The sequence below is a fragment of the Balaenoptera musculus genome, chromosome 9 (genome assembly GCF_009873245.2).
Source record: "Balaenoptera musculus isolate JJ_BM4_2016_0621 chromosome 9, mBalMus1.pri.v3, whole genome shotgun sequence".
NCBI lineage: Eukaryota > Metazoa > Chordata > Mammalia > Artiodactyla > Balaenopteridae > Balaenoptera > Balaenoptera musculus.
Genome location: NC_045793.1, coordinates 70,669,387 through 70,693,326, shown reverse-complemented (window position 1 = coordinate 70,693,326; position 23,940 = coordinate 70,669,387). Strand labels below are relative to the sequence as shown.

General features: G+C 38.3%; 1 protein-coding gene across 1 annotated transcript in view; it reads right to left on the bottom strand.

Moving 5' to 3' along the window:
* Positions 1-5,374: 5,374 nt before the first annotated feature.
* Positions 5,375-23,940, bottom strand: part of LRRC72 (leucine rich repeat containing 72) — a 41,384-nt gene continuing 22,818 nt past the window's right edge. Inside the window, exons 6-9 of the mRNA XM_036864187.1 lie at positions 18,692-18,781; positions 17,594-17,746; positions 6,589-6,616; positions 5,375-5,604 (exon numbers count right to left, since the gene is read on the bottom strand). Coding sequence (XP_036720082.1) covers positions 5,439-5,604; positions 6,589-6,616; positions 17,594-17,746; positions 18,692-18,781 — 437 coding nt within the window. The 3' untranslated portion in view covers positions 5,375-5,438. The remainder of the gene's footprint in view (positions 5,605-6,588; positions 6,617-17,593; positions 17,747-18,691; positions 18,782-23,940) is intronic.

Genomic DNA, 23,940 nt, shown 5'->3' with positions numbered 1-23,940 from the left:
TTTACATTCCTGAAGCCAAAGAGGAAGGAATTTGTTTGTTTGTTTGTTTGTTTCTCCCTTGGGACAATTATAAATTACAGGGATTCAGTTCCAGAGCTGCTAGAGCTGACATGTAGAGGTACCTGAGAGAATGTAGCCACTGAGCAGACACAGACAAGAGAGGGATAAAAGGAGGGGAAAATGTTGACTCCACTGGGCTCTGACACAGTCTACACTGGGTTTATGGAGTTTGGTTACATGAGCAAATTTCTCATCTGCCTTTCTATAAATTAGAAACAAAGAATTAGTAATACACCTTGTGACATCTAGAAAACAAATGGGATCAAATTTCAAAAGTTAAATATATGTAAATATAACAAAGGAAAATGAAGGCACATAAATTAAAATTTTTGAGATTTATATGCTCTTAGAAAAAGTACAAAGGCACATCAAGTTTTGGATTAGATTATAGTTATTTTGGTTGGAAAAGAAGCTCAGTACAAGGTGTTTTTGCATCTCTTTACTGATGTTTATGTTGGAAAAACTCGTATTCGCTCTTGAAATTGTATAGAGATTAATGCATGCTTATGTAAACTAAGATGATATTAAAGCATCATTTGCATAGACAAAAAGCAAGATCTTAATTTCGGAAAAAGCAAATTTCTTCTCATAATAATTACTTTAGCAGATAAACAGGAGATTCTGCCCCCACCCCGCCAAAAGGTGGCTCTAGCCTAGTTTCTATGGCCTTTAAGGACTAAGTTCTAGTTTTATAAATCAATAAAGGCATCTTTTTAAATGGTGATCTTAATTTGTCTAGAATAAATCAGGTAGCTGTGTAATTGATCAATTCAGGGCAATGTAGCTATCTATTTCATAAACTCACATAAGACTACTTAATCCCAAGATGATTCCAAATGGATAAGATTTAAATGTGAAAATAATTATCAATTCCAGAAGAAACCATGAAAAAATTCTTAATGACTTTGGCATGAAGAAGGTCTTCCTAAATGTGACACTAAACTCAGAAGCCACAAAAGGAAACAAATTCAACTACATTTAAAAAAAAAAAAAATCTGAACAGTTCTGCTTCTGGGAAGATGGAGTAGACATACTTTTCCTTATTCCTCGTACTAAGTAAAACTAAAAACCCTAAACATTACATATAAAACAATCAGAAGAGGGCAGACTGGCTAGGCCCCTCAGGATCCAGGCAATGACCCTTTGTTTTTTTCTCTGGGTTTTCTTTTTGCCTCATATATAGCAGATTTGAGGCGGAAGAAGCCAGTGACATGGAAACACCAACAACTACAGACAAAAATAAGCTCCAGCAAACAAATGCCTGCTCTGTGGATTTGGGACTCAAAACTGAAACATCAAATCATACCTAAATTTCAAGTCTACACCAGCCTGCCCTACAAATTTTGGACTTGCCAGCCTCCACAATGGCATGAGGCAATTCTTTAAAATAACTTGCTCTCTCTATATATGCATGCACCCAATTGATTCTGTTCCTCTGAAGAACCCTAATAGACCAGGTGTCCTAGTTTGAGCTGCTAAAACAAATTACCATAGATTAGGGTGGTTGAAACAGGAAACATTTATTTCTCACAGTTCTGGAGGCTGGAAGTTCGAGATCTGGGTACCAGCATGGTCAAGTTTTTGGTGAGTGTCCTACTCCTGGTTTACAGAGGGCCACCTTGCTGTGTCCTCATATGTCAGAAAAGGCAGGCTACCTCTCTGGCCTCTTAGAAGCATGCTAATCCCATTCATGAGACTCCGCCCTCATGAGCTGATTACCTCCCCAAGACCTTACCTCCAAGTACTATTACATTGGGAATTAGATTTCAATGTAAAAATTTTGAGGGGACACAAACATTCGGTTTATGATGGCAGGTATAGTTCCTAAGGGGCACAACTGCTCTTGAACAACGCAGAGGTTAGGCGTGCCCACTCTCCTCGATATCCAAGTATAACTTCCCAATCAGTCCTCCATATTGTCAGTTTCACATCTGTGGATTCAACCAGCTGTGGAGCGTGTAGTACTGTGCTACATATTTATTTTTAAAAATCTGCGTATGAGTGGACCCGAGTAGTTCAAACCCAAGTTGCTCAAGGGTCAACTCTAACAGCCGACATGTATTGAGCACTTTCTTTGAGAAAGCCACTCTACCTAACATGTTACATACATGATCTAACTTAATCCTTGAGACTCTGTGAAGTAACTATTATTATTATTTTAAATAAGAGGAAATCAAAGCCTAGAGATTAACTAACTTGTCCAAGTAACATAACTGGTAAGTGGAAGAGCTAAGCTAGATGTGTCCGATTCCAGAGCCTCAGCTTGTAACCACAACCCTCCACAAATCTATGCATCAGCGTTTTCTGTTTCTTAGCTATAAGATCATCTGATGGATCCTGAAATAAATGCGCTTTCACTTGAGCCCATTTGAATGGGTCTTTGTTGTTTAAAACTAAGAACTTAATTAAAAACACCCTCTCAATTGTGTGTTCCATTTTGGTAGAGTTTTAGACTACTTAAGTAAGGATCATGTCTTCTGTTTTGTGCTTTTCTGTAAATGGTATTTAATATAATGTTTTCCGATCATGGCCACTACTAGCCCTTCTTTCTTGAACAAAAAGTGCCTAGTATTGAGGAGTGCATTTTAAAGTAAATCTTTTTCTTCGTACAAATGAGATATATTTCCATTAGTTCTCTAAAAAGGAGATTAAGTAAAATTTGTTAGCCATATTTTTGCAATTGGAATAAATTGTTCATCCTTTTCAGTGATTGTGGGATTAAAAATAAAATATGAGGGCTTCCCTGGTGGCGCAGTGGTTGAGAACCCGCCTGCCAATGCAGGGGACACGGGTTTGATCCCTGGTCCAGGAAGATCCCACATGCTGCGGAGCAACTAAGCCCGTGCGCCACAACTACTGAGCCTGCGCTCTAGAGTCCGCGAGCCACAACTACTGAGCCTGCGTGCCACAACTACTGAAGCCCGCATGCCACAACTACTGAAGCCCGTGTGCCACAACTACTGAAGCCCGCGTGCTTAGAGCCCATCCTCCGCAACAAGAGAAGTCACTGCAATGAGAAGCCCGCGCACCGCAACGAAGAGTAGCCCCCGCTCGCCACAACTAGAGAAAGCCCGCACGCAGCAACGAAGACCCAAATCAGCCAAAAATAAATAAATAAAATAAATAAATTTATAAAATAAAATATCAGACTACACCTTCTTTTACTATTCTTTTAGTGGTTAACCTGGAGATTACAATATCGCATCCTCAATTTACTGCAATCTAATTAAAAATTAATACTGCTTATGCAGTTTATGAGCCATCTTAAATCTGAGCCAACATATACCATTTCCATGATGAAATGGATTGTTGCTTTACCTGCCCAACATTATTGCTTGGTGGGTCTAATAGTACTCAGTTCATGATGAGTTCAATTCAGGTTCCCAGTTCTAGAATGAATGTAGTAGCATGCCTAGAAACTATTATTTGACCAGTAACTAGCTCTCTGCTGCTGTATGACCCTTGAAGACGGCACTGTGATACCTCTCAGCTTGACAGGGGCTTCACAAGGCACCCTTGCTTACAACAAATACTTCTAGCACCATGGATTAGGCTGGGTTATTGTATTACTAATCTATTACTATGTAGCAAATTACCCCAAAATTTATCAGCTTGAAGCATCAATAAGCATTATCTCATACAGTTTCTGCAGCCAGAAATAGAAGCAGCTTAATGGGGTGGTTCTGGCTTGGGGTTTCTCAGGAGGGTGCTGTGAAGCTTTCAGCCAGGGCTGCAGTCACCTGTGGCTTAAATTGGATCTAGAAGATCTGCTTGCAAGGTAGTTAATTGAGTCTGGAGGATGGCTTGCAACTCACTTGGTTGTTGGCAGAGGACTTAGTTCCTTATTTGCTTCTGGAAGTAGGCCTCAGTTCCTTAACACATGGATCTCTCCAGAGGACTGCGGAAGTGTCCTCGTGATGTGGCAGCTGGCTTCCTGCAGAATAAGTGATAAGGAGAGAGAGGAAGAGAAGATTTTGATTCTTTCTATGACCTAATCTTGGAAGCAACACACCATCATCTTTCCTTAATATCAGCCACTCACCCACATCAATACCAAACTTTTTATTTTCCTCAGCTGCAACCTTCTGCCAGGGACCATACCGGACTTTGCAGATTCTGGCTGTGCACAGAATCACAAGTGCCCACAGGGGGAAGGAGATCACACATTCTCAATGACAGTTCACTACTCCCTCTAGGGTTTTCATCTCTTGCTTGTTCTGATTTCAGCCCCACTTCTCCAGTGTGTCTGTGGTACAGTGTGATAGTGTCTAGGCACCATCAGGTAAGGGGAAATGTCCCTCCGCTTTTTATAAGCTTTAGATCTAGCACTTTAGCTTAGCTGGTGAAGATCAGCAATGCGTTTTGGGTTACCTTACGTGTCCAGTTTTGTGTCTCAGCACAAGGCAACTGCTGAAAGCTTTTCTGTTTTCCCTTCCCTCTAGCAGAGTGCTTTGGTGTAGGCCAACCACAGATCATAAACCCGCACCCAGAACTGTCATATGCCTCCAAAGGTGAGCGTGAAAGTCATACAATATGGTGTGGTCATACAATGGAATACTATATAGCAATGAGAACAACGGAATTATTGCTGTTGGCAACAACATGGTCAATTTTACAATTTTACAATTTTATAATGTTGAGTACAAGAAGCCAGAAAAAAATAATTCAACTTCTATGATTCCATTTATATGCCTTTCAAAAACAGACACAATAAATATATGGTTTAGAAATCAGGAGGATGGGTGGAGAGTAATAGGTCATTGGACTGGTAACAGGAAGGAGGTTTTTAGAGTGCTGGTGAGGTTCCATTTCTTGATCTAGGATGCCTGTTACATGAACATGTTCATTTTTTGAAATTTTTTTGAGCAAAACACTTATGATTTGTATACAATTCTATATACATGTTTTACTTCAAAAGAAACTTAAGATTGGGCTTCCCTGGTGGCGCAGTGGTTGAGAATCTGCCTGCCAATGCAGGGGACACGGGTTCAAGCCCTGGTCTGGGAAGATCCCACATGCCACGGAGCGACTAGGTCCGTGAACCACAATTGCTGAGCCTGCGCGTCTGGAGCCTGTGCTCCGCAACAAGAGAGGCCGCAATAGTGAGAGGCCCGCGCACCACGATGAAGAGTGGCCCCCACTTGCCGCAACTAGAGGAAGCCCTCGCACAGAAATGAAGACCCAACACAGCCATAAATAAAATAAATAAATAAATAAATAAAAGAAACTTAAGATAAAACGTAGGAATTATTTTTCCTTGGTGTTTCTGTTTACATTCAAACGTTTCAAATAATAGCACAATAACTATATAATATGCTAATCACAGAAAAGTTTAATATATAACTGAAAACTACTAGGATTTCTAGAAACCCCAAGGATTATCTCAGTGTAACTGTGAGCATTTGGGCAGGTCCTGTGTCTTTCTCTTCACGGTATTTTTCCTCTCGTGTTGGAACTGTGTCCCAGTTCAGAGAGGTAATAGTCATTGCCGATCGCTTCATGGACCTTACAAAAACAGCATCTTCTGGGTCATCAAACATAGTTCTGAAAAAATGGCAATTATGTCAGAAAAAAAATCAGTTAGACCAATGTTTAATTTAAGTGAATCAGTGCCATATTTTTCGTTTATCTGTAGTGTAGTACCACTGACAAATAAGTTTTGGGCCCTACTGACAAATGACTTTCAGGACAAGTAACACCATTTTTATTGTATATATTGTTTATTTTAAAAATAGAGTGAACATATTTGGGATCAGCTATAATAGGTCTCACATATTCAAGCATTCATGTTTCAAATCAGTGGTTAAATGAAATGATTAAAATATTTATATAGATATCATATGCATATTAGTATCTTATGTACATTTTATTGAAAAGTTATTATAACTTTTAAGTATAATTATTATTAATAATAGTTAATTATTATTATAACTCTACATTATACTATATTTTGTAAAAGTGCTTGGAGATACTGTTTTTCAAGACTGAATCCAAAGAAAAAATTCCTAAGTGCAATATTAAAAAAGAATGATGATTTTAAAATTCATCAATATTCAGAAATTTAATGCTTTTCATAGTTTTATGAACTATTTCTTTTGAAAATATAAATTCCAGTGAATATAAAATGTTAATAATTGCTCTCACTGAACATATTTAGGGGAACAGTAAACAAAGAAGTAAAGACCTTCATTTATAATATCAGTTAATTCTTAAGTTTTTTTTTTTTATGCTTACTTTCAAGATTTTGTCTTTTTCTTTTTTAACTTTTTTGTCTAACTTCTCCCTCCACCTCACCCCACATCTTCATTTATTTTAGGTTATAATATTTAAAAATCTAAATATGTCAAATATGAATACATAGTTTGAATTCATATATTACAGGAAGACATAGCAATTTTTCTGATCTATTGAAGAGTTAGTCATTTTTTTAACCCATTAAAATCCATTTTGGGAAATGGGAATAATCTAGGGAATCAACACGATTATGAAATAATCTGATAAGAAAAGTAAAGTTTAAAAATCACTTACTTGTCTACATTATTCGCAAATGCAAAGTCTAAAAGAAAAATTCTAAATTAGGATTTTTCAAATGTTTATTCAGCATTTTAAAACAATGAAATAATGCTATAAAGGAAAAAGTCTAGAGCATAGCTCTCCGGTTTTTGAGCAATCATTTAGATAAATAGTTCAATCGGTCAAAATTGCCGTGATACCTAACCTCAAACTGAAATTTTCTTTCAGATATAGTGCCTTAGGTGTGTGTAAGGTTTTGAGGCAAATTCTTTAATACAATACACGTCTCAAAACTCTGATAACAAAATGCTCAATCAATTTAGTTACCAGTGGAATCCAAGTGGAAATTTTTATAATTAAGATACTCAGTCTCATGTGCAGAAACGGATCCTTTTTCTTTTTTCAGATAGGCACATGCATCTGTAAATGGACTAAGAGACCAAATGAGGAAAAAATACTTAGGGCAGTTTAAACCTCTTGGATTCTTGGCATTAACTTCAAAGACACAAAATAAACAAATCCTAGATCACAAGAATCTACATCTTACCTAGCTTTGGAGCTCAAAGGCTAGTCCTCAAAGCTTGGATTTCTTATGGCATCTTCTAGAGACTGTCATTACTTTGTTTATTTCTCTCCAGAAGGCCCAGTGCCAGGCTAGTGATGGAATGTACCAGCACCTGTTGGGCCAGCAAAGCCCACAGTCTGAGCTCTTGCCAACTCACAGGCAGCAGGGAACACACAGCCTCTGCCTTAGGAGAGGGGTTCACGGCATCGTTCCCTTCACAAGAGGCTAACCCAAGTCTCCCATGTCTTTTTTCATCTCCCCAGATTCTTTATACATTTTTAATTACAAAAAGCTCACATTTTACTTTTGATGAATATAAACAAGAAAATAGTAAAAAGTGAAATCTCCGTTTGACCTGTCCAATTCCTTATATCAGAAGTATCACTGTTAAGAGTTTTGTATGTATGCTTCCAGCCCCCTATGTGCGTATGCACGTGCACTCACGCACATACATATACACAAAGATTTGTTTGCTGACAAAATTCTAATTTTGTCATTATTCTGCATTATATTACTCCACAACATATTTTTTTATACTCAAAATATACCATGGAATGATTCTAAATCCAATTGTTCATATTGTATGGATGTGCCATAAGCTAACATTCTATGAGTGACCATTTATATTTTCTACTATTTTTTCTATTACAAAAAGTTTCAATTAGCACTTTATACATATATTTTTGTTCATGTGTGCAAATACTTCTGTAGGAGAGAGATTTCAAATTTAATTGCTGTGTTGAATGTGTTGCACATTTTATATATGGGTGGATACTGTCATATTGCCATATGACTTTCCAAGAAAGTTGAACCAGTTTACCCTGTTTCAACTTTCTTGGAAGAGTATGAGTTGTGGTCTTTTCTCCCCTCAACTTCACCAACACTTTCAGTGTTTGCCTACCTGCAGGATGAAAATGGTATCTCATTGTTTTAATTTGCACTTACTTGCTCACTAGTGAGGCTGATTGTTAGACATCACATTTTTTTCCTTCTATAAATGTCCATATCTTTTGTAACTAGTTTTCAAATTGATTTATAGGAGTCCTTCGAGATAACGGGCATTAACTTTTGCCTATTGTATGTATTGCAAATATTTCTTCCAATTGTGTCTTTTAATTTTGTTCCTAGAATTTGAAGAAACTTCAAGTTGTCCTTGCTTCTCAATCTATTTGGAATACAATTGATTTCTTTCTCATTTTAGGGTTAAGAATAATAAAATCAAAATGTGGTGTTACAATTGCTTTATAAACATTTTCAAGAATAGTTTATTTCCAATAAAAGAATTGAGTCCTAAATGTGCATGTCACAGTAAGAACAAACATAGAAACTATAAAAACTATACGGCACAAGTTTTAAAAACTTACATAGTGAGTTTTATTAATTTTATTATAAATGTTTGGTTTGTAGAAAATGAGATTGATTAGGGTCATGCTGCCAATTTGCAGGAGGCTTATAGTCAGCCTTTCTATGAATTAAGAATGTGAATTAAGAAGAAAAAATTTCAAATGCAATGAAATACTCTCCCTATCCTTTCTTCCCTAATTTTGTTTTTGGAGGTTTGATATGAAAGAAATGTAAAGCACTAAAGGTAGCAATCAGCTATCTTCCTCACACCTGCAAAACTCTCTAGCCATGAAAAACAGATGGGAGTTACCATATATTGCTTGTTACTGGGTGTATTAGCTATTTTTAAGAGTGGACATTTTCTATCCCGAGATTCCTTTCATACCACAGCATGGCTTACCCCCACTAATCCAGTAAACATTCAGTTTGAGCATTAGCTTTTACATGAACTAAAAGAAAAAACAAGGAAGTGGCTGACCAATAGAACAGTCCAACTTATCATGCAGTTGGTATGTGTCAGATCAGGTGTTGCAATGGTTTGCATATTAAGCATCCTAACAGCCAAAGGAAGATATTACCCCCATTTTAAAAGTCAGAAAGGTGACGCAAATTCATGTCCAAAATAAAAATTGTAATTACTAGCAGAGCTGGTGTTCAAATCCAGGAGAATCTGATCCTAAACCTTGTGTTCTTGCCTCTACACTGGTTGTTCTCTGGTGGGAGTACGCATCAGAATCACCTGAAAGTCTTGTTAAAACATAGCTTCCTGGGTCCACCCTGAGTTTCTAATTCAGTAGATGTTGTTTGGGGCAAGAATGTGCATCTGTAGCAAATTACTAAGTCATGCTGCTGCTGCTGATTTGGGGACCACACTTCGACAACCACTGCTCTACACTATAGCTTTCCGCATCCAGAACATGTCCTCCAGACATTACTTCTATTCTATGGGACATATAGGGGATAAAGGGACACGTTGAATTATACTTTGTGGAAACAATCATACAAATTGAGGCATTCCATAATGTAACTGGCCTGGTCCCTACAAAAAGCCATGGAAAAAATTTAAGACTATTTTAAATTAAAAGAGTAATCTGCCACAACAACCAAATGTAATCGTGAACCGTGACTGGATTCTTGTTTGAAAAAGCAGCTGAGAGACCTTCAAGATGGCGGAAGAGTATTTGCGGGCGGAGACTGCGGGTGGCAGAGGGGGGGAGCTTCAGAGCCACGGAGGAGAGCGCAGCAACAGGGGTGTGGAGGGAAAAGCGGAGAGATTCCCGCACAGAGGATCGGCGCCGACCAGCACTCACCAGCCCGAGAGGCTTGTCTGCTCCCCCGCCGGGAAGGGTCGGGGCTGGGAGCTGAGGCTCGGGCTTCGGTTGGATCCCAGGAAGAAGACTGGGGTTGGCGGCGTGAACACAGCCTGAAGGGGGCTAGTGCACCACAGCTAGCCGGGAGGGAGTCCGGGAAAAAGTCTGCAGCTGCCCAAGAGGCAAGAGACTTTTTCTTGCCTCTTTGTTTCCTGGTGCGCGAGGGGAGGGGATTTAGAGCGCCACTTAAAGGAGCTCCAGAGACTGGCGTGAGCCGCGGCTATCAGCGTGGACCCCATAGATGGGCGTGGGACGCTAAGGCTGCTGCTGCCGCCACCAAGAAGCCTGTGTGCGAGCACAGGTCACTATCCACACCTCCCCTCCTGGGAGCCTGTGCAGCCCGCCACTGCCAGGGTCCCATGATCCAGGGACAACTTCCCCGGGAGAACGCACGGCGCGCCTCAGGCTGGTGCAACGTCACGGTGGCCTCTGCCAGAGCCCCCGAATCAGCTGCTCCTTTAACCCCGTCCCGTCTGAGCGAACAACAGACGCCCTCAGGTGACCTACACACAGAGGCGGGTCCAAATCGAAAGCTGAACCCCGGGAGCTGTGCGAACAAAGAAGAGAAAGGGAAATCTCTCCCAGCAGCCTCAGGAGCAGCGGATTAAATCCCCACAATCAACTTGATGTACCTGCCTCTGTGGAATACCTGACTAGAAAACGAATTGTCCCAAAGTTGAGGTGGTGGACTTAGGGAGCAACAATATATTATTTTCTTTCTCTCTTTTTGTGAGTGTGTATGTGTATGCTTCTGTGTGTCATTTTCTCTGCACAGTTTTGCATTTACCATTTGTCCTAGGGTTCTGTCTGTCCGTTTGGGGATTTTTTTTTTTTTTAGTATAATTTTTAGTGCTTGTTATCATTGGGGGATTTGTTTTTTGGTATGGTTGCTCTCTTCTTTCTTTCCTTCTTTTTCTTCTTTTTATTACTTTTTAATTTTTTTATTTTTAATAATTATTTTTTATTTTAATAACTTTATTTTATTTTATTATTACTTTTTTCTTCCTTTTTTTTTCTCCCTTTCCTTCTGAGCCGTATGGCTGACAGGGTCTCAGTGCTCCAGGTGGGGGTCAGGCCTGTGCCTCTGACGTGGGAGAGACAAGTTCAGGACATTGATCCACCAGAGACCTCCCAGCTCCACGTAATATCAAATGGCAAAAGCTCTCCCAGAGATCTTCATCTCAACGCTAAGGCCCAGCTCCACTCAACAACCAGCAAGCTACAGTGCTGGACACCCTATGCCAAACAACCAGCAAGAAAGGAACACAACCCCACCCATTAGCAAAGAGGCTGCCTAAAATCATAATAAGGTCACACACACACCAAAACACACCACTGGACGTGGTCCTGCCCACCAGAAAGACAAGATCCAGCCTCATCCACCAGAATACAGGCACTAGTCCCCTCCACCAGGAAGCCTACACAACCCACTGAACCAACCTTAGACACTGGGTGCAGACACCAAAAACAACAGGAACTACAAACCCGCAGCCTGCAAAAAGGTGACCCCAAACACAGTAAGTTAAGCAAAATGAGAACACAGAGAAACACCTAGCAGATGAAGTAGCAAGGTAAAAACCCACCAGACCAAACAAATGAAGATGAAATAGGCAGTCTACCTGAAAAACAATTCAGAGTAATGATAGTAAAGATGATCCAAAATCTTGGAAATAGAACGGAGAAAATACAAGAAAAGTTTAACAAGGACCTAGAAGAACTAAAGAGCAAATAAACAAAGATGAACAACAATAAATGAAATTTAAAATTCTCTAGAAGGAATCAATAGCAGAATAACTGAGGCAGAAGAACGGATAAGTGACCTGGAAGATAAAATAGTGGAAATAACTACTGCAGAGCAGAATAAAGAAAAAAGAATGAAAAGAAGTGAGGACAGTCTCAGAGACCACTGGGACAACATTAAACGCACCAACTTTCGAACTATAGGGGTCCGAGAAGAAGAAGAGAAAAAGAAAGGGACTGAGAAAATATTTGAAGAGATTATAGTTGAAAACTTCCCTAATATGGGAAAGGAAATAGTCAATCAAGTCCAGGAAGTGCACAGAGTCCCATACAGGATAAATCCAAGGAGAAACACGCCAAGACACATATTAATCAAACTATCAAAAATTAAACACAAAGAAAAAATTATTAAAAGCAGCAAGGGAAAAACAACAAATAACATATAAGGGAATCCCCATAAGGTTAACAGCTGATCTTTCATCAAAAACTCTGCAAGCCAGAAGGGAGTGGCATGACATATTTAAAGTGATGAAAGGGAAAAACCTACAACCAAGATTACTCTACCCAGCAAGCATCTCATTCAGATTTGACACAGAAATTAAAACCTTTACAGACAAGCAAAACCTAAGAGAACTCAGTACCAGCAAACCAGCTTTAGAACAAATACTAAAGGAACTTCTCCAGGCAGGAAACACAAGAGAAGGAAAAGACCTACAATAACAAACCCAAAACAATTAAGAAAATGGTAATAGGAACATACATATCAATAAGAACCTTGGGGCTTCCCTGGTGGCGCAGTGGTTGGGAGTCTGCCTGCCAGTGCAGGGGACATGGGTTCGGGACCTGGTCTGGGGGGATCCCGCATGCCGCGGGGCGACTGGGCCCGTGTGCCATAATTACTGAGCCTGCGTGTCTGAAGCCTGTGCTCCGCAACAAGAGGGGCCGCGATAGTGAGAGGCCCGCGCACTGCGATGAGGAGTGGCCCCCGCTTGCCGCAACTAGAGAGAGCCCTCGCACAGAAACAGAGACCCAACACAGCCAAAAATAAATAAATAAAGTGTAAAACTTAAAAAAAAAAAAAATAAGAACCTTGAATGTAAATGGATTAAATGCTCAAACCAAAAGACATAGACTGGCTAAATGGATAAAAAACAAGACCCGTATATATGCTGTCTACAAGAGACCCACTTCTGAGTTAGGGACACATACAGACTGAAAGTGAGGGGATGGAAAAAGATAATCCATGCAAATGGAAATCAAAAGAAAGCTGGAGTAGCAATTCTCATATCAGACAAAACAGACTGTAAAATAGAGACTATTACAAGAGACAAAGAAGGACACTACATAATGATCAAGGGATCAATCCAAGAAGAAGATATAACAATTGTAAATATTTATGCACCCAAAATAGGAGCACCTCAGTACATAAGGCAAATGGTAACAGCCATAAAAGGGGAAATTGACAGTAACAGAAGAATCATAGCAGGGGACTTTAGTACCCCACTTTCACCAATGGACAGATCATCCAAAATGAAAATAAATAAGGAAACACGGCTTTAAATGATACACTAAACAAGATGGACTTAACTGATATTTATAGGACACTCCATCCATAAACAACAGAATACACTTTCTTTTCAAGTGCTCATGGAACATTCTCCAGGATAGATCATGTCTTGGGTCACAAATCAAGCCTTGGTAAATTTAAGAAAACTGAAATCATATCAAGTATCTTTTCTGACCACAACGTTATGAGACTAGATATCAATTACAGGAAAAAAAATCTGTAAAAAATACAAACACACGGAGGCTACACAATACACTACTTAATAACGAAGTGATCACTGTAGAAATCAAAGAGGAAATCAAAAAATACCTAGAAACAAATGACAATGAAAACACGACAACCCAAAACCTATGGGTTGCAACAAAAGCAGTTCTAAGAGAGAAGATTATAGCAATAAAATTCTACCTCAAGAAACAAACATCTCAAATAAACAACCTAACCTTACACCTAAAGCAATTAGAGAAAGAAGAACAAAAAAATCCCAAAGTTAGCAGAAAGAAAGAAATCATAAAGATCAGATCAGAAAGAAATGAAAAAGAAATGAAGGAAACAATAGCAAAGATCAATAAAACCAAAAGCTGTTTCTTTGAGAAGATAAACAAAATTGATAAACCATTAGCCAGACTCATCAAGAAAAAAAGGGAGAAGACTCAAATCAATAGAATTAGAAATGAAGAAGGAGAAGTAACAACTGACACTGCATATATACAAAGAATCATGAGAGATTACTACAAGCAACTATATGCCAATAAAATAGACAACCTGGAAGAAATGCACAAATTCTTAGAAAAGCACAACCTTCCAAGACTGAACCAGGAAGAAATAGAAAATATGAACAGACCAATCACAAGCACTGAAATTGAGACTGTGATTAAAAATCTTCCAGCAAACAAAAGCCCAGGACCAGATGGCTTCACAGGCGAATTCTATCAATCATTTAGAGAAGAGCTAACACCTATCCTTCTCAAACTCTTCCAAAATATAGCCGAGGGAGGAACAGTCCCAAACTCATTCTACGAGACCACCATCACCACCATATCAAAACCAGACAAAGATGTCACAAAGAAAGAAAACTACAGACCAATTATCACTGATGAACATAGATGCAAAAATCCTCAACAAAATACTAGCAAACAGAATCCAACAGCACATTTAAAGGATCATACACCATGATCAAGTGGGGTTTATCCCAGGAATGCAAGGATTCTTCAATATACGCAAATCAATGTGATACACCATATTAACAAATTGAAGGAGAAAAACCATATGATCATCTCAATAGATGCAGAAAAAGCTTTTGACAAAATTCAACACCCATTTATGATAAAAACCCTCCAGAAAGTAGGCATAGAGGGAACTTACCTCAGCATAATAAAGGCCATATATGACAAACCCACAGCCAACATCATTCTCAATGCTGAAAAGCTGAAACCATTTCCACTAAGATCAGGAACAAGACAAGGTTGCCCACTCTCACTACTATTATTCAACATAGTTTTGGAAGTTTTAGCCACAGCAATCAGAAAAGAAAAAGAAATAAAAGGAATCCAAATTGGAAAAGAAGAAGTAAAACTGTCACTGTTTGCAGATGACATGATACTATACATAGAGAATCCTAAAGATGCTACCAGAAAAGTACGAGAGCTAATCAATGAATTTGGTAAAGTAGCAGGATACAAAATTAATGCACAGAAATCTCTTGCATTCCTATACACTAATGATGAAAAATCTGAAAGAGAAATTAAGGAAACACTCCCATTTACCACTGCAACAAAAGAATAAAATACCTAGAAATAAACCTACCTAAGGAGACAAAAGACCTGTATGTAGAAAACTATAAGACACTGATGAAAGAAATTAAAGATAATACAAACAGATGGAGAGATATACCATGTTCTTGGATTGGAAGAATGAACATTATGAAAATGACTCTACTACCCAAAGCAATCTACAGATTCAATGCAATCCCCATCAAAGTACCACTGGCATTTTCCACAGAACTAGAACAAAAGATTTCACAATTTGTATGGAAACACAAAAGACCCTGAATAGCCAAAGCAATCTTGAGAAAGAAACGGAGCTGGAGGAATCAGGCCCCTGACTTCAGACTATACTACAAATTTATAGTCATCGAGACAGTATAGTACTGGCACAAAAACAGAAATATAGATCAATGGAACAGGAGAGAAAGTCCAGAGATAAACCCACAAACATATGGTCACCTTGTGTTTGATAAAGGAGGCAAGAATATACAATGGAGAAAAGACAGCCTCTTCAATAAGTGGTGCTGGGAAAACTGGACAGCTACATGTAAAAGAATGAAATTAGAACACTCCCTAACACCATACACAAAAATAAATTCAAAATGGATTAAAGACCTAAATGTAAGGCCAGACACTCTAAAACTCTTAGAGGAAAACATAGGCAGAACACTCTATGACATAAATCATAGCAAGATCCTTTTTGACCCACCTCCTAGAGAAATGGAAATAAAAACAAAAATAAACACATGGGACCTAATGAAGCTTAAAAGCTTTTGCACAGCAAAGGAAACCATAAACAAGGCGAAAAGACAACCCTCACAATGGGAGAAAATATTTGCAAACGAAACAACTGACAAAGGATTAATCTCCAAAATTTACAAGCAGCTCATGCAGCTCAATATCAAAAAAAGAAACAACCCAATCCAAAAATGGGCAGAAGACCTAAATAGACATTTCTCCAAAGAAGATATACAGATTGCCAACACACACATGAAACGATGCTTAACATCATTAATCATCAGAGAAATGCAAATCAAAACTATAATGAGATATCACCTCACACCGGTCAGAATGGCCATCATCAAAAAATCTACAAACAATAAATGCTGGAGAGGGTGTGGAGAAAAGGGAACACTCTTGCACTGTTGGTGGGAATGTAAATGATACAGCCACTATGGAGAACAGTATGGAGGTTCCTTAAAAAACTAAAAGTAGAACTACCATATGACCCAGCAATCCCACTACTGGGCATATACCCTGAGAAAACCATAATTCCAAAAGAGACATGTACCAAAATGTTCATTGCAGCTCTATTTACAATAGCCAGGACATGGAAGCAACTGAAGTGTCCATCAACAGATGAATGGATAAAGAAGATGAGCCACATATATACAATGGAATATTACTCAGCCATAAAAAGAAACGAAATTGAGTTATTTGTAGTGAGGTGGATGGACCTAGAGTCTGTCATACAGAGTGAAGTAAGTCAGAAAGAGAAAAACAAATACTGTATGCTAACACATATATATGGAATCTAAGAAAGAAAAAAAAAAAGGTCATGAAGAACCTAGGGGCAAGATGGGAATAAAGACACAGACCTACTAGAGAATGGACTTGAGGATATGGGGAGGGGGAAGGGTAAGCTGTGACAAGGTGAGAGAGTGGCATGGACATATATACACTACCAAACATAAAATCGATAGCTAGTGGGAAGCAGCCACATAGCACAGGGAGATCAGCTTGGTGCTTTGTGACCACCTAGAGGGGTGGGATAGGGAGGGTGGGAGGGAGGGAGACGCAAGAGGGAAGAGATATGGGAACATATGTATATGTATAACTGATTCACTTTGTTATAAAGCAGAAACTAACACACCATTGTAAAGCAATTATACTCCAATAAAGATGTTTAAAAAAATAAATAAAATAAAATAAAATTTATAGAATACAGGATCCTAAATGGGTCAAAAATCTAAATTCACTAGGGTATGTTACTAAACCTAATAGCAGGTTTAGCTGTTGTGACCAAATAAACATATTTCTTTAAAAAAAAAAAAGAATTGCAGAACAAAAGATAGATGTATTCTCGAACACTGAAAATATCATTCAACTTTACACTAACCTTGGACACTCTATACTCTTTGTTGTGTGAGAAAAGTAAACCTCTTTTTACTTAAGTCACTGTAGTTGGATTTCTGTTACATACAAGAAATTAAATTCCAGCTAATGAAACATTACTGAAGATATTCAAGTTATACTTGCATATGATCAGTATCTATGAGAGTACAACAAAATAATAGTGCTTATTTCTGAATGGAGGAATTGCAGATGATCTTTATTTCTAATTAATATTTTTCTATATTATCAAAAACTTATAGCCTTAATTGGTGAAATTATCCAGTGTCAATTGTAATAATAGCAATTGTAGCTTATTCATTGAGCCTTTTATGCTGTGCTAGATACTGGGGTAAGGATTTCAAAGTATTATCTCATTGTGATCACATTACCTTATTTAATACACACAAATGAAGATGAAACATATATTTAGGTAGGCTAATAAAATTGGAAAATATTTATTTCACTACATAACTGTTTAGCTTATTGTAAATTGAAGTTATTATTATTATAACTAAATTAACCAAAAGTTTGAGGATTTTTCATTTTTTCTAAATACCTGAAGGTACTCTCTGGGCTGGTTTTTGCTTAAGTGGTGATCTTGGATTCCATGAGGCATCTACTTTTCCTCCGAATGCTATTGATTGAACAATATGAGACTTTTTATGGTTAAAAATCGTAATCATTGATCTTCTTTCTTTTTCTGTAACTTCTGATAAATGCAAAAAGTAATGTTATTATATAACATTATAAATAGATATGCAGAGTGATTCAAAATAGAATTACTTTTAAAAATGGATTTATCCCATGTTGCATGTGAACATCCTGTCAAAATTAATTTGTAAAAAGGCTACCAAGTTATTTTCATAACTTACAAGTGCTCAATATATGTCCCTCATGTCACAAGGCACAAATCAATCCTATCACATCACATTCTAATACATCACCATGGATGACTGAAATTGCAGCTGTGCTACATCCCTTCTTTTCCTCATGGCTATGAGGAAGAAGAGGAATAAAAATAAGGTTTTAATATATTCTCATTTAGAAGTTACTCAATTATAAGTTATTAAGAATGTTCAAATCTGTAGAAAGGTAAGCAGATAGGTAATAAAGAACTTCTGGGTAAAATAGACCTCAAAAAATGTAAAATGTAATGCACTGAGGTTGATTTTTCTTTTTTGTGGCTTATATAAATCAGACATATTAGTTTATCTACAATGTCTAAAAATATATCACATAGAAGTTATTATATATGTTTTAGTATATATACACATACATATTTACAGAATTTCAAAGAATATGACTTTTAGAACTTAAATAGGCCTATGAGACTTAGTCCAATTGTCTCATTTTTGAAATAAAAAATTAAGGGTGCCAGTGGGGTCAGTGAATTGGCATTCAACACATTACTGTCAAAACTAGAATCAAAAGGAGACATTTCCTCATGCTCAGTTAGATGGCCTTTCCTATAAAGTGGTCAACAGACATGAATTCCTAAACTACAGCAAATTTCATACAGCAAAAATTTCAAAAATCAATAATTGAAAAACTTCCATTTACAAAGACAATTATTTCCAAAAATCATCAGCAGTTTAAACCACTGAGTTATAAGACTGACTCTCAAATATTTCTCTGCAAGAAGAGGTGTTCTTACGATTTCCGTCAAGCAACTCTACTCCTGGAAGGTGGTAGATTGTGTATAAACGGTACAAGTTATACTGGCATAAAGGGTTTTGGTAGAGAGCTGCAAAGAAAGAATCCAAATTAAGATGTCAGGTTTCGAAATCAGTTATATTTATCACTTGATAAAATATGAGAAATTGCAAGATTAATATAAAACATAACAGTTTGTAAAGCTCTGCTTCACAGACGAATGGTTTCACCAAACCCTTACTTATTCATCGCAGGACTTCCTTTTCCTATCTGTTAAATTCATTCATTCAACAAATATTTTCGGAGTGCTTACTATCTACTAGGAACTGTGCTAGGTGCTGAGGACATACCTTTGACCCAAATCTGTCACAAATGAGGAAACTTTTAACATGTCCGTTAATTAATCAGTAAAGGAAGAACTCAATATCAGTTCTAGAGGGTTCTTTTTTTTTTTTTGGATTTTTTTTTATAGTAATCTTTTTTTTTTTTAATATTTATTTTTGGCTGTGTTGGGTCTTCGTTTCTGTGCGAGGGCTTTCTCTAGTTGCGGCAAGCGGGGGCCACTCTTCATCGCGGTGCGCGGGCCTCTTCACTATCGCGGCCTCTCTTGTTGCGGAGCACAGGCTCCAGACGCGCAGGCTCAGTAGTTGTGGCTCACGGGCCCAGTTGCTCCACGGCATGCGGGATCTTCCCAGACCAGGGCTCGAACCCGTGTGCCCTGCATTAGCAGGCAGATTCTCAACCACTGCGCCACCAGGGAAGCCCTTCTAGAGGGTTCTTGATGCTGCTCTTTATTAAAGTATTTGTTCATTGGTTCTCTTCTTCCAGTCTCAAAGGTCACATGGGTGCCTGCGTGGAGATGGGCAGAGTTGTGGTACACTGTTCTATTATAATTTTCTTCCTCGGCTTCACACCATTGCACCTAGTTCAGAACATATAAATGCCAGTAGCAGCTTCAGATCCCTGCAGGAGTAGAGGTGAAGAGATGCGGGTTTTGCATCTCATCTAACTCTGGCCAGGCACAGGGGACTGGGATTTCCTTGTGCGCAGGTGCTAGGATACTTAATGAACCATGCTCCCTAATAAGGCTGGAGGTGGGAGACATGCTGATGCAGAAGAGCTCCAGGCGCTTCTGACAGGACATCCCTTAGGCATCAGCATGTAGGTACATTTTTTAAAATCTTCAGCTAGAAGTTGTATTTTATTTCCATGGAAAAGGTACTTTCCCTATTCTTCTTTAGATAATATTAAACAGGGTTATTTCAATACAATGTGAAATAAAACTCTTATAATTTCCACTTGGATATCTTTAGCTATTGAATTCCACCTACACGTAATTTCTAGAAAATACTCCTGGACAAGACACCTAGTGAGGAGAACCGCTAGATGGCAGTAGCAGAAAGAGCTCCAGCTAGTGTACAAAAACACCACTCAACAAAATGAGGCTCATTTAACGTACATTTAAATCTAGGAGTACTGCTGTAGCATTTGACTAATTATAAAATACAAAGAGGTTTGATAAAAGCATTAAAGTATTAAGCATTAGAAACCCAGAAAAAAACTGATTAATATTTATAAAGAAGAGTTTGCAACATAAAGAAGAGGGCGTCAAGGGGGATGCTTGAAAGACAACAAACTAGATAAAAACTGAAGAAGTTAATCATCTGAATGTTTTCTCTGCAGGTAATAAAACATTCTGATATTTGTTGTATAAACACAAACTTTTCTGGCTAATAAAATCGTTATAGGTAGCTATTCCCTGTGGAAAACATGAGCTTTAGAGGGACTTAAAGCAGGCAATGGAAGACACCTGGTGCATAATAAACAAAAGTTATAAGAGGAAAGGCATAAAAGAAAATGTAGAGCCGGGGCAACAAGAAAATTTAAAAGAAAGGAAATATGGATGTATTGGGGGAAATGAGAGGAAAAATGAAATGGATATTTTTCAAGATTTCTTAAGTGACAAAACTGGCTTGAATTTTAATCTCAAAAGACAAGGAATTTCTACTGAGCCTGCGCGTCTGGAGCCTGTGCTCCGCAACAAGAGAGGCCGCGATAGTGAGAGGCCCGCGCACTGCGATGAAGAGTGGCCCCCACTTGCCGCAACTGGAGAAACCCCTCGCACAGAAACGAAGACCCAACACAGCCATAAATAAATAAATAAAATTTAAAAAAAAGAGAGAGATAAGCAAAACATTCTCTCTCTAAAAAAAAAAAAAAAAGACAAGGAATTTAAAGTGGTAGCAAATAATTATAACTACAGGACAGGGAATAGAACGGATGTATATTAAACCAGTAATAAGGACAGATTTAAAAAGATCCACAGGGATCATACGTTGCAGTTTGAGCCAGACAAAGAAGAAAAAAGGTCACCCTTCAAGGATATAAAAGCAAAACACAATTGTTTTTAATGAGAGTTTAGGAGGGAGAAAACTTCACAGATGCTTTAGTGCAGAAGTTTGCTCTGTGGTTACTGTCTTGGAGAATAACATCTGACACCTCATAACACTATCCTACATTATAGCAGCTGGGAGTAGAGTCTGCCTTTGCATATGATGTTAATGGAAAATGTACCAACATCTTTCAATGATGTTTACTTTTAGGATACACTTCATATTCTCTTTTCCCTCTGAGAACACTACTATTTAATTTCTTTTCTTGGTTTTTCTTCCTAGTGCTTAGTTAAATAACTGCTTTATGTAAATTTTAAAACTTCTGGCTTCAGCTAAACAAATCACCAAATTTGGATTTACTACTATTACACTACTTATTAAAAAGGTGTCATAATACTAAAAACTTCATGCGCTTATTGTGGTTCAACATTCATCTCATCATAAAATAAAATCTAAATGACAGCAAGTCAGAAAACTGGGCTATTAAGCCTAGTCTCTGACTAAATTAACTTAAAAAAATACTTAGAATTAAATAATTTTAAAAGAATTTCGTTTTTATTATTCTTCACTTTTTTTTCTTACTCTTAAATGTTAGAAGGAAGCAATCTTATTTTTAATTCTCTTTTTTCCCGTCTATACTATTAAGCATTTAACATTTTGGATTTATGAGTTTTGGATTGATGCTACTAAAATTACCATAAATAAAGTTTCTAAGATATGATATTGGTTTCCTGTGTCTGAAAGTTCTGAAAACCTTCTATGATGTATGGGTACATTCCTTTAGAAACTATGAAGCGAAATTGTTTACACTTTCACTTTCAATAGGTTAATACTATTTAATCCACCTTCCCTCTAGGCTACTTATAGAGTACACCTCGGTGGCGCCAGCACTGTCTTGCTTATCTTAATTTGGGATTCTGAGTCTAAGCAATTTACATTTACCCAATAATATAGCAAAATGTTTCTACTACCTTACTGCACAAGCTTGAGTTACATGAGTCACATGTGTGAAGCTACTTCTTATTGAAACAGAAGAGGAAAAAAAAAAGTCATCTAAATAATTGGCTCCAGTTAATTTCTTTTTAACTTTTAAGGCAAAATTAAAAATCACCATTTAAATGAACCTGAATGTTTTTTAGACCACCTTTGAAGAAAGTTGATGTAATTAATAATGTACCAACATATCCATTTTAATAGATGGGGAAATGATGTAGAGAAGTTAAAAGCAGTTCCATCTGGGCCCATACAGAACAGCCTGTGGAAGGAAGCTCAACTGTCAATGATCAGACAGAGGTTCTGGCTCAAGGTTACTTAGTAAGGTCAGCATCTCCATTGTTACCATCTCATTTTAACTAAAATCTCTGGGCCACAGCATACCACATGATTGTACTGAATATGGAAATGATCCCTGATTCTTAAAAGGCAAACTTGGACTAAAGCAAGGGTTAGGAGAGTGAGGGATGCTGTTTCAAGACAAACAGCAGTGAAAGACCCAGTTGGCTCTTTTTATTGAATGGACTGTTCTATTGTGTTGTTTGGGAGGAGTGGTCCCACCTTGAGGGGCATTTCAGGGTAAAGAGTCTCAAATGAAGAGACCACTGAGACCATAGTCCCACGCTGACCTCTCAGCATCCCTCTTCACTCCCTGGCTATTTGCCATCAGCAGTGGACTGCGGCCAAATGAGGAAAGGCAGGACGTGCTTAAGAGCAGAATCTGTAAAAAACGGAGACCTTCTCTTTGAAAGGGGCACTTCCTGTCTCCAAGGGTGAATCCTTAAGTCTCTGCTAGGAAGCAAGTCTTCACAGTTATGGAATGTAGGAGTTCAAGTATACTTTCCAATACTGGAGCTTAATGCAACACAGAGAAAATTTGAGAAAAATGAGGAGACTAGAGATTGAGGAACAGGAGAATGGGTTAAATATTTTGTTGCTGTTGTCGGTGGTGTTTTTTCTCTCTGCGCTGGGAGAGAGGCAGGGAGACTGAAGGTTAGTGAAAGTCCGCAGCCACGAAGCAAATCTTTGACACATGTGGATTTAGACAGAGTTTGGAGGAGGGAAGGGAAGAGGAAAATGGAGCCAGAGGGGGAGGGTGTGGAAAGGTAGACTGCCTGGAGAGAAAAGGTGTGGCCCTCCTGCCTCAGCCTGGAAGTCAGGAATTCCAGTTTGTAGGACCTCACACTCTGCAGCTGGTTTTAGGCCTCCCTGAAGCTCCCAGCCATGTGTATACTGGGTAATCTCTTCCAGTTCTCCTCATTGCCAGTGGAGGGTGCAATGCTGAAATGGATTAGAGGTTTACCCTCCAGGCTATTTTCTCACCCTCTGAAGAACTGTAATTGAAGTGGAATAATAATAATAATATTTTAGCATTTTAAACAGTTTTATAACTTGAAAAGAAAATTTTTAACACTTGAAAATACATGGGGGACTTCCCTGGTGGCGCAGTGTCTAAGAAACCACCTGTCAATGCAGGGGACAGGGTTCGAGCCCTGGTCCGGGAAGATCCCACATGCCACGGAGCAACTAAGCCTGTGCGCCACAACTACTGAGCCTGCGCTCTAGAGCCCGTGAGCCACAACTACTGAGCCCGCGTGACACAACTACTGAAGCCTGTGCACCTAGAGCCCGTGTTCCACAACAAGAGAAGCCACCGCAATGAATAGCCCATGTACTGCAACAAAGAGTAGCCCCCGCTCGCCGCAACTAGAGAAAGCCTGTGTGCAGCAACAAAGACCCAACACAGCCAAAATTAAATAAATAAATTAATAAATTTATTTTTTTTTTAAATACATGGATTTCTTATTGTAGTTAATGAGCTGAATCTAATCTGTGATTGCAAAGGAGGTTCATAGGAACTTAA